Source organism: Drosophila sechellia, chromosome 2L (assembly GCF_004382195.2).
Source record: "Drosophila sechellia strain sech25 chromosome 2L, ASM438219v1, whole genome shotgun sequence".
Lineage (NCBI taxonomy): Eukaryota > Metazoa > Arthropoda > Insecta > Diptera > Drosophilidae > Drosophila > Drosophila sechellia.
In genome coordinates this window covers 1,117,173-1,127,964 of record NC_045949.1, presented here as the reverse complement: position 1 = coordinate 1,127,964, position 10,792 = coordinate 1,117,173, and the positions used below count along the sequence as shown (strand labels likewise).

Here is a 10,792-nt window from a genome sequence, read left to right as displayed (position 1 = left end):
TACTCGGTTTGTAATCGCTTTCGTTACGATTATTGCCTTGGATCTCTTTGAAGTGCCACTTTGCCGGTATAACTGGCGTGTATTATCATTTCTGGGAATACGTTTTATCGCTTCCAAAATTGGCACGTTATCATTGAACAGTGCTACATTTGCAGATTTATTGACTTATTAATGGGCGTAAAATCGCTAGTTCCTAGTTGATAGTTGGCTTCTATCTTGGACAGGTTTTCATTTCCTTTACATGACATTTAACACGAAGCTTATAGGAAACTATGACTATATAACATTGAAAGACCGCAAACTATTTGTGAAGCTAGCTGCTAGGGGATAAGTATCTCCTTCTAAAAGGGTTTGGCTGACTTCCTGGCCAGGCAGCAACAAAGACTCCGGCTTTTGCAACTCTTCCTGCGCTGCCGGGCATACCAATCCGGAGTGTTGAGGGAAACAAGGCTACTTTCAGCTGGAAAATAGAATGAAGATTTAAAGATGAGGGTTATAAAAGCCCTATAAAACTGACTCACATTTCTGTGCTGGATCCAGGTCGGATTCTGGAGATGCCTCGGTCAAGGGCATGTGGGCCTGCAGCTCCTCCAATAGCTCGCTGAGCTCCTGCGAGTCCTTGGAAATGCTGCACAGCTCCTCCTGCTGGAAATCTGGATTTATCTGCTTGCACAGCAAGAATTGGCTGATGACATTGCCCAGATTGGATGGAGCAGTGCGGGAAGGAGCTGGAAGAGAGCATAGAAGCTTAGCCATCAGCTCACCCAGTATATCGGATCCCTAACCATAGTACTCCGTCATGTCCAGCGGCACCAGTTGGATCAAGCGATGGCTCTTGATCAACTCGTGCTGAAACTGCAGCGTGAGGTGGTAGAGCAGGGTCAAGTGCATCCTCTCACTGGGGCTGCCCAGGCAGTGACGCGGCTGGGGAGTGATTAAGTGGGCGGTGTGCTTGCAGGCATCCACACAGCTGCGCCTCAGCTTCCTGATCTTCTCGCGCAGCTCGGGGGAATCGCGGGCCTGGCCAATAAAGATGAGCAGCTCCCGAAACTGGGCCACGTAGCAGTTGATTTCGGTAATGAGCTGGAAGGGGTTCAATTAAAATTCGAATGGCTGTGGAGTGGCATGCCCTGCCTTCTGGGGATCCCGCGAGGGCAGCAGCAGCTGGGGCAGGTAAATGGACAGCCGGTGGGCGATTATGGTCGAGTTCCTAATGGCCAAGGCCGTGCTGCTGGCCACACAGGCCGCTGGCTTCTCCTCCAGCCCGTCCAACGAGCTGATGCCTCCTCCGTGGGCCATGTTTGGATGCAGACTGCAGCAGCGGAGCTCAAGCCACGAATGGGTTCTATAAAAAGCCAGGATATATATGTACACATGTCCGTCCACCGGCTGGGTGGACTGTCTTATGCAAGCAAATTGCTGCTGCCCCGTCTCATTACCTTGTGTCAACAAGTCACGCCAGCTAAACAGCAACAAATGAGCCTCGTGGAAAAAGTAGCCCACCGCAAAACCCCCATCCGTTCACCCCATTTGGATGCAGGCCCAGATGAAGCCATTATGAACACAGCCATTTTATCAGCGCAGCCGGAATGTTGGCCTTTATGGGTTCACACAAAATATACAAGTTATGAGTCCGATTGCGAGTCCCTAAAGATGTCGTCCACCATTTGACTGGGTGCATCTATGTACAGGTCAACGGAGTCATAGTCGATGGCGTCCAGTTCCTCATAGATCATCATGTCGTCAATGGGATAGTTGGGCTCCTGCGGCAAGATTATTAGTAACGATGACATATAGGAGCTGCAGAGGAACAGCTCAACTTACTATTTTGGCGTACTTCCAGCACTCGATGGCCTTGTAGTTCTCGCCCAGCCTCAGGTTAATCAGCGCCAGGAAACCCCAAACGTTGGGCACATGGGTGTCCATGTGTGTGGCGTTGGCGAAGGACTCAAGAGCCTGGTCCAAGAGGTCCAGTTTGTAGTAGGACTTGCCTATCATATAGTTGGCCACAATGGAGAGTAGTTGACCAGCGAATGGAAAGGACAAGGCTTCGATGCACTTGTTGTAGTTGCCCAGCTCGTAGGATATGTAGCCCAGGCGCAGTCGGCTGACCTCGAAGAAGTCGCGGTCGTTCACCTCGGGAGGCGGCAGGGTCAGGGCGCTCTCGTAGTACAAGGCCGCCTCCTCCAGGTTCCCGCGCTGGAACTCCACATTGCCGTTGATCTGGGCATTCATGGCGGCCTTCAAAGGAGTGAATCGGACTCAAATCAAAGATCCTCCAAAGGAGTATGAGCAACCCACCGAATAGTCACCTTCCTCGCCCTCCTCAAACTCAAAGCTCTGGGGCACAAAGTCCTCGTCCAGTTGGTTGAGCATCATGTCCAGCTGGGTCTGGAGCATATACCTATCCGCATCGCTGGCCAGATGCAACACGGCGGCGATGACCACCTGGGCGAACTCATACAGACCCAGCCGCGCGAAGGTCCTAAAGACCTCCAGGAACATGGTGCCCCGACTCGTTGGAATGGTGATGTTCAGGTTCGCATAGAGTCCCCACAGGCTGTGCGGTGCATTGGAGGAGGAGCTGAGCCGGCAGTGCCCATGCTGATCCCCGAATCTCCAGAGGGCGAAGGCGCAGCCCGGCTCGTAGTTGAAGCGCTTGTAGTAGCAGTAGAGCAGGATCCAGGCGTCCTGCTGGCGGGGATACCGCTCGGCGTAGTTGGTGATGCTCTTCAGGAGGCACTCCGTGCAGTCGGGCGCGGTATCTGGGTTGTTTCGCGTGTCCACGTAGTTGATGTACAGCTTAATCCAGCCCCTGTGATATCATATCGCTATTCACTTCATTTTGTGGAATATCAAGAGGCTTACGCGAAGTAGTCGTGGGTGTCCGCCAGGTGATTCTTTTCAAAGTACACTTTCGCCTTCTCCAGCTCGCCGCGTTCCATGTACGCGATTACCATGTAGAACAAGAAGCGCTCGTTACTTGGATACTCCGTGATGGCCTGTGAATGGAAAGTAGTTAAAGGAAATTGGCAACAGAACTGCTAAAATGTTCCATCATCAGGGTTTTTCCACACTCATTGAATTACTTTTAAACAAACAGCGAACAGTTTAATTTGATTGTTGACAAACTCAGCACCTTAATGATTAATTGTTTACTTCCGAATTTTGTTCATTCATAACTGATACACTACCGTTATTCATTATACACAATCTAATCAAATTAGCGTACAATTTATGTGAATCACTTACAGGTTTCGATGAAGCTTTTTCATTTCCGGTTATATCATATCGAAAGTTAATCGGAATTTGAAATCTGTTGTTAATTTAATCTGACATGACTCAGATCAATCCTAATTCAATAATTTTTAAGCAATTAAATAAGAGAGCATTCATATTGCTGAATGACTGTTGATGGTTGTTTTAAAGAAAGAATATAGTTAAGTAGCTAGAACTTCATTACTAAGCTTAGGAACTTATAAAGAAAGTTTTTAATGGTGGAATTGGTCCATACAAGCACCCAAAACCCATCAATGATTCACATTTCCAGCGACAGCCAACGAATGAATCAATCAACTGACCTTCTCCATCAACAGGTGAGCATGGTTCTCATCATTCACCATGAGGAGCAGCTTTATGGTGTTCAAGTAGTCGATGATTCGCTCATTCTGGACCTGCTTACTGATCGTGTAGCTATCAAAGCCCTCGTTCTCGATCTGCTCCACCAGTGTGTGGACCCTGGTCTCCAACTCGTTGTAGGCAAATGCACAGAGATTCTGGGGATGGGAGAATCAACGAAACATAATATTCAATATATCCAGAGGACTACGCACCGCAAAGTCCACGCTCGTATTCGTGGGCGTCCTGGTATTGTAGACACTACCCACCACCTTCATGAGGATGTTGGTCAAGTTTTGCACAGCACAGCAAAAGTGCTGCTTCTTGTCCTCCAGCTTCATCACCTTCTTGTCGATTATGAAGGATATGCAGTCGCGGATGAACTTGTCGAAGCGAGCGTAGCACTCCATTTGGATTTCGGCCAGGGACACCACATTGATGGCACCGTAAGGACGATCGCAGAAGAGCAGCCGGTTCTGTCGGATGAAGCTTTCCCGGAACACCTTCAGCTCCTTGTAGATCTCTCCAATCGGGGCCAGGAGGCACAGCTTGATGATGGCAAATGTGGGAAGCGTTTTCACACGCTCCATAGCCTTCAAATTGAACGTGCTCATTATTTTCTTGGGCTTAAGTTTTCCGAGGTAGTCCAGCTGGACAGCGAATCTCATGTTCTGCACTGCTCAGAATAAAGGTAAAATGATATAGAACAGGATTCTCCAGATAGTGGTATATTCACCCCCAGGATAAACCATGATGGACGGGTCCATAACTCCTTGGAAAACCTTCTGCGGCTTGGCGCCCCCGAACGTTTGGAACACCTCCACGGCGAGGACATATTGCTGGCAGGTTATGGCGAACGAGAGGATATCGGCCATACTCTGAGTCAGGATGAACCGGTGGAAGGAGTTGCAGACGAGGGCCTCGTCCAGGGCCGGGTCGATCTCCTCGAAGTCCGGCGTCATGTTCTCGGAGTAGAAGAGCTCCGAGAAGAGTCGGTGCCTTTGGACCTCCATGGCGGACTTCAGCCCGGTCACATTCCAGGGCTTCACGCTGCGCCGGAAGGACTCGAACACGTGGTGGTTGTCCTGCATGCATATGATCTTCCGCTCCAGGTTCCCGAACTCGCAGAGCGGAATGAGGGCTTCGTTTCGGTCGCCGGGCAGCCGGGAGCGGAAGCTCACTCGCACCCACAGGGTCTCCAGGTCCAGCACGTACTCGTCCTTTAGGCAGTAGATGCTCTCAAAGGTCACGAACGCCATGTTGGTGAAGGTTAGCTTCTTTGCAATGGGCAGCAGGGTGTAGAGGTGCCACTCCGTGTGTATGGTAGAGCGCATCTCGTTGGGCACATCCGGCATGGGATAGAGGTAGAGCTCCTCGCAGATCATGCTGCGCCGGTGGCCGAACAACTTGATCACGTCCAGATAGCCCACGCAAAGGAGCACCAGCTTGACCGTCTCCCTGGCCTCGAACGCGTCATCGTCCAGCATTGTCGTTGCTATAGTCGTCGACATGGTCACATCCGAGTCGGAATCCGCCTCCAGGTCTCCCTCCTGCTCCTCCTCAAGCATCTCGTACTCCACTTGGACAATCCTTCTCGGCGGGAAGACGCGCATATACAGCTGGACGAGGAGGGGATTGTCGGCGGCATGGTTGATCCGGTCCACATTGTCCTGCTGGAAAATCAGCGTGAACGTGGGCTTCGAGTGGAACTCCTCCTGCACTATGATGCCATCGGTGTTGTAGTGCTCATCGCACTTGACCAGCAAACTGTCGCCCTGGCTAATGTGAATCTCCAGCGGATGCTGCGTCTCGGGCACGTTGACGATGTCCGCCAGCTGGATGTACAGGAACACATTCGGCGGCTGTGGGCGGTTTTCCAGATCCTCATCCTTCTTCGGCCCCGCCCCCTTCTTTGCCTTCTTGGGCGGCATTTTCGCTTTGAACTTTTGAATTGTGTTTACTTTTAACGGAAAAGTCGTTGACAACGGTACAGCTAGTCGGAAAATGAATACCAGAAAAATACCAAAATCGCTAAATTTTCGCAATGCTTTAAAAGGCTTAAAGGGTTTGTGCTACATGAAATTTGACTTTTTGTTCGCTGTTATTTAGATTTGCCATACAAGAGTAGCCTTATAAGTAAATTCGAACTTTGTAGTAACTGGCAAATAAATTAAAACTTTAGCAGTATGTTCTGCAGTATTTATCTCTCGCCAGCCCTGGGATCGCAGTCAGCTGTTCTGCCGAGCAAGCAGTGCTGCCAACTGCTTGCGCCGCCACACGTGAAGTGCGGGAATAAACAACCAATTGGTCGGAATCGGTGTGTAATTATGCAACAAATGCTGTGTGAAAACTGCCAAAATCTGCGTTAATTTGCCGTCGCTTGCGTGGAACGTGTGCCTCTAGCTGCAGTTCATCGGAATGTATCGCTTGCTGACTGCAAATCGGGCGGCGGCCGTGCAAAAAGCACTGCGAGTGCCACCCACTGCTCACCCAACAACAACAACAGTGTGCTGCGGCTGCGGAATTGCGCCTTCAAATTTCGTGCATTATCAGCAGTATTATCAAATGCTCTACCGCCAAATGCCGGCAGGTGAGTAGCTAACTATAATGGGTAGTGTTATAGATCTAATGCAACATGTGCTTTTCCATTGCAGGGGCAATTACAGCAACAACAATGACGACAACCACTCGCACACAAACAACAACACCCACACAAACAGATGCAGCGGCCCAGGTGAAAAAGAAGCGATTGCGCAAGCCACGCTACGCCAAATACGTGGAGCTCCTCGAGGGTAAGTGCCTCCTCGTCCTGGCAGTTCGACCCGGTATAACCCGATCCTTTGCAGTCACCGAACAAGCCATCAGCGAACGAAGGTCGCGGGTGAAGCGGCTGAAGTCCAAGAAGCTGGCCGACTTCATACATAAGGCTCAGCAGCAAATCCTGGAGCGGCGCGCAAGCGAAGATCGCAAGGATAAGAAAACCAAAGGCGTACTCGACCTGGCGCAGCGTCAGCCTGTGGAGTATCAGAAAATCGATATGCAGGCGTTGGATGGATCTATTCTAGAGTCTGGAATATACGACGATCGGCCTATGCTCTTCTTTGGCAAGGATGAGTACACCAAACAAGTGATAGCGAACCCCGAGGAGGTGCAAAACATCCTCAAAAGCTTCCACAACTTTAAGGACATCATCGAGAGCATGGAAAATGATCAGCACGAAGCGGATTTTGGGTAACAACATCAAATACTTAGCTAAATGTAACTGTCTAAAGTATGTACTCTCATCTTCTAGTCTGAGCACCACAAAAATGCTTCCTGAAGAACACGAAACCCTGGATCCGTTCGAGGCCATTGAGCCGTACATCAGTCCCCTGGACAAGAGCAAACGTTCAGCAACTGCTGTGGCCGTGCCCAACTCCAGTGCAGTCACAACCAAGTCGAAGAAACGGTGAGCAGTTTAATCAAAATTTCATTATAACATTCCTTAAACAAATACTTTTAGTTTCAAGTCAAAGGTTCACGTGAACGAGGAGCAAGAGCGTCTGGCCAAGCAGCGGGCACTGCACATGAACCTGATCACATATCTCAATGTGTGTGTCTCGGCCAACATGCTGAATCGCGCCCTGTCCACCATCATTGCCTATCGCGGCAAGGTGAGGAAGAGTTCTTTGCCGCACATGTCCGAAGGCCTCATCACCATCGACCTGTACAACATCCTTCTGCACGGCTATGCGGGCAAGGGATCCTTCGATCGATCCCAGGAGGTGTTCAAGCTCATCGAAGAGGACGGACTGTCGTTCAACGAGCAAACGTACGCAGCCATCTTCGAGTGCTTGGGTCGCCTGGAACCGGACGAGAAGAACCACCAATTCATATCCGAATACGTTTCCCAAGCCGAAAAGGAAGGATTCAGTTTGAATCAAATTATAGACAAGTCAAAGTTTGTTGCTGACCAGCGGGACATTGCTTTGGATGCGATAAGACGGCTTCGACCGGACTTTAAGCCGGTCTATGTGCCACCGCAACTCGGATACGACAACGAACTGCTGGATCACCTCAACGAGCACATAATACCTGTTGGAGCTAAGGAAGAACCGGGAAAAGCTGACTACGCCATAATGAACTCCAAGCGAGGCTATACCACGGCTCAATTGGAGCAGCTAGCTCGGGAGCAACTGAGAATTGAGTTGGACGGCAGCATTACCATCAAGTCCATCGAGAAATCCAAGGAGTTCGCCAACTCCGAGAAATGCGTATGCTAGAAATTAATCATATATACTATTCTTATATCTAAACATGACTACTTGCAGCGCGAACGTCTGAGGGAACTGGAGGACACGTGGCGCAAACAAATTTTGGCAGCCATTGTGCGCGATCTCAACACGCTGCGTGCTCAAGTGCGCTTCAAGCCACACGGCTTCATGAACTACTACACGTATCTAAAGACCCTCGACGCCTCGCACTTTGCAGACATCCTGATTAAGGAGCTCTACAAGCTGGCCGAGGGCTCAGAGACCTTCAGTCCAACAGTGGGTCAGCTGTACAAAGAGCTCGGGCAGAAGGTGCAGCAACGATATCAAATTGAGCAGAAGAAACACAACGGCACGCTGGAGAAGATCGGCGAGATATACAGCTCGTATTGTGAGCTGTGGGACAGCGGAATGTCGCAGGATAACACGCGTCAGGCTTGGCAGCGTCTCGTGCACGAGCAGCGGGAGAGTGGACCCAGCATGGATCTGCCGGAGGTGCCGTGGCCGTCGAATGTCCTAACAGGCGTGGGTCGATTTTTGTACAACATTCTGATGCGGGACATCAAGATCGACGCCCATATAATGAGACAGAAGAGCAAAAGCAAAGCGGCCGCTCAGCCACAAAATCTGTTGCCCGCCTTTTACACTCTTTTCCGGAATCAAGGACGCTTTGTTAAAGAGGAAGTCAAGCCGCATCCGGTGCTCTCGAGATTATTCCGAGCGTCCCGCCAACAGACGCTCACGTTCGACTCCAACCTGGTGCCCATGCTGTGTCCCCCGCAACCGTGGAGCACTCCGCACAATGGTGGCTACCTGCTGAACAAGTCGGAGCTCATTCGCCTGCCTCACCAAGCCATCCAGCAGTGGGACCGCATTATGGCTTCCAACCCGCAGCACCTTTATCCCGGCCTAGATTCTCTGAATCAGTTGGCCAGTGTGCCTTGGCGGGTGAACACCCAGTTGTTGGATGTGATTATAAAGGTGTTCCAGAACGGAGGCGATGCGAAATTGGACGTTCCTCAGCCACCCAGTTCCCTGCCGCCGCTTCCCACGTTGCCAGCTAAGGACGCGGAAGGCAATGCCACCTCCAGTGCGGATCGAGCTAAGCAGTTCCGGGACAAGCTCGGACATCGAAGAAAGCAGGCCGAGATGTACAGCTTGTGGTGCGATGCTCTCTATAGGTTGTCGCTGGCACAGCATGTAAGTTGTCTTTGGGAATCTTTCATTAACGTCTATTAAAACTGCTTTCGTTTTTAGTACCGTGACAAAGTCTTCTGGCTGCCACACAACATGGACTTCCGTGGACGTGTCTATCCCGTGCCGCCGCATCTCAATCACCTGGGTTCGGACCTGGCTCGTTCGATGCTCATCTTCGATCAGGCGCAGCCTCTGGGAGTCGATGGATTCAGTTGGCTTAAGCTGCACTGCATCAATCTGACTGGTCTGAAGAAGCGGGACTCGGTGAGGGAGCGTCTTTTGTACGCGGAAGAGATCATGCCAGATATCCTGGACTCTGCGGACAATCCACTCACAGGGCGTATGTGGTGGTCCAAATCGGATGAGCCATGGCAAACGCTGGCGTGCTGCATGGAAATAGCCAATGTGCATCGCTGTCCCGATCCCGCTGCCTACCTTAGTCGCTTTCCCATTCACCAAGACGGTTCCTGCAATGGATTGCAGCATTACGCTGCCTTGGGCAGAGATGAAGCTGGTGCTCGCAGTGTCAACCTGGCACCGTCGGCCATTCCGCAGGACGTTTACAGTGCGGTAGCCGCTTTGGTGGAGAAGAGCAGGAAGGCGGATGCCCAGAACGGTCTCCATGTCGCGGAAGCACTGGCCGGATTCGTTCGCCGCAAGGTGATCAAGCAAACAGTGATGACAACGGTCTACGGAGTGACTCGCTACGGAGCCAGACTGCAGATAGCGCGCCAGCTAAAAGACATCGACGACTTCCCCAAGGACTGGGTGTGGCCTGCGTCCACATACTTGACCACTAAGACGTTCGAAAGCCTGCGGGAAATGTTCACGTCCACGAGAGAAATTCAGGATTGGTTCACGGAGTGCGCCCGCCTGATTTCCGGCGTGTGCAGCCAGAACGTGGAGTGGGTCACGCCACTCGGCCTGCCGGTGGTGCAGCCCTACAACCGCCAGGAGATGAAGCACTCGCCTCGCAGCGGCTTCAAGGTCTCCGCCAACATGCCCATGGACATGTACGAGCGGCCAAACATCCTCAAGCAGAAGAACGCCTTCCCGCCGAACTTCATCCACTCGCTGGACTCCTCGCACATGATGCTCACCTCGCTGCACTGCGAGCGCCACGGCATCACGTTCGTTTCGGTGCACGACTGCTTCTGGACGCACGCCAACAGCGTGCCCGAGCTCAACCGGATGTGCCGGGAGCAGTTCGTGGCCCTGCACTCGCAGCCCATTTTGGAGCAGCTCTCCGAGTTCATGCGACACACCTACAGCTTTAAGGACAGGTGAGTAATGCCACACGCGACTTAAGTGCATCAACTATTCCAATGATTCCCCGCAGCGACTTCATCAACGATGGTTCCGTGGAGGATCTGTCCAAGCGCCAGCTGAACCGCACTCTAAAGCAGCTGCCCCAGAAGGGAGACTTTGACCTGCGCAACGTGCTCGACTCAGTGTACTTCTTCAGCTAGATGCGACTTAAACGACAGTGCCTAGGCTTAATCGTAGTCATTAGTTTTAGTTAGCATACCAGTTAAATTTGTTGAACAATTCGGCTTTCTATACCAAAAACACGAAGGAAGACAGAAGCTACACGAGGCGACAAGTGGATCGACGCCAGATGTGATTTTGTAACGATAAATTGATTAAATTGATTAAAAAACGCTTTAAAAGGACATGCTGTAATCAATTTTTATGCTGAGTTGGAACAGAATACATAATGTATGCTT

General features: G+C 51.1%; 3 protein-coding genes across 3 annotated transcripts; 1 reads left to right on the top strand and 2 right to left on the bottom strand.

Annotated features, from left to right (window-relative positions):
- Nucleotides 1-112: 112 nt before the first annotated feature.
- Nucleotides 113-1,334, bottom strand: LOC6617337. Its single transcript, XM_032713996.1, has 4 exons — nucleotides 1,135-1,334; nucleotides 786-1,083; nucleotides 522-728; nucleotides 113-460 (listed from the first exon to the last, which is right to left on the bottom strand). The coding sequence occupies exons 1-4, from the start codon at nucleotides 1,297-1,299 to the stop codon at nucleotides 342-344; spliced, it is 789 nt and encodes a 262-aa protein (XP_032569887.1). The 5' UTR covers nucleotides 1,300-1,334; the 3' UTR covers nucleotides 113-341.
- A 179-nt stretch (nucleotides 1,335-1,513) lies between these two features.
- LOC6617336 lies at nucleotides 1,514-5,728 on the bottom strand. The gene is made up of 7 exons (XM_002041625.2): nucleotides 4,355-5,728; nucleotides 3,834-4,294; nucleotides 3,582-3,776; nucleotides 2,869-3,002; nucleotides 2,302-2,815; nucleotides 1,825-2,241; nucleotides 1,514-1,763 (listed from the first exon to the last, which is right to left on the bottom strand). Exons 1-7 carry the CDS (start codon nucleotides 5,547-5,549, stop codon nucleotides 1,626-1,628), a joined length of 3,054 nt encoding a protein of 1,017 aa, XP_002041661.1. The 5' UTR covers nucleotides 5,550-5,728; the 3' UTR covers nucleotides 1,514-1,625.
- Nucleotides 5,729-5,880: 152 nt separating this feature from the next.
- Nucleotides 5,881-10,738, top strand: LOC6617335 (DNA-directed RNA polymerase, mitochondrial). Its single transcript, XM_002041624.2, has 8 exons — nucleotides 5,881-6,208; nucleotides 6,273-6,410; nucleotides 6,465-6,849; nucleotides 6,911-7,066; nucleotides 7,121-7,871; nucleotides 7,929-9,068; nucleotides 9,126-10,348; nucleotides 10,405-10,738. The coding sequence occupies exons 1-8, from the start codon at nucleotides 6,037-6,039 to the stop codon at nucleotides 10,532-10,534; spliced, it is 4,095 nt and encodes a 1,364-aa protein (XP_002041660.1). The 5' UTR covers nucleotides 5,881-6,036; the 3' UTR covers nucleotides 10,535-10,738.
- The last annotated feature ends 54 nt before the right edge of the window (nucleotides 10,739-10,792 follow it).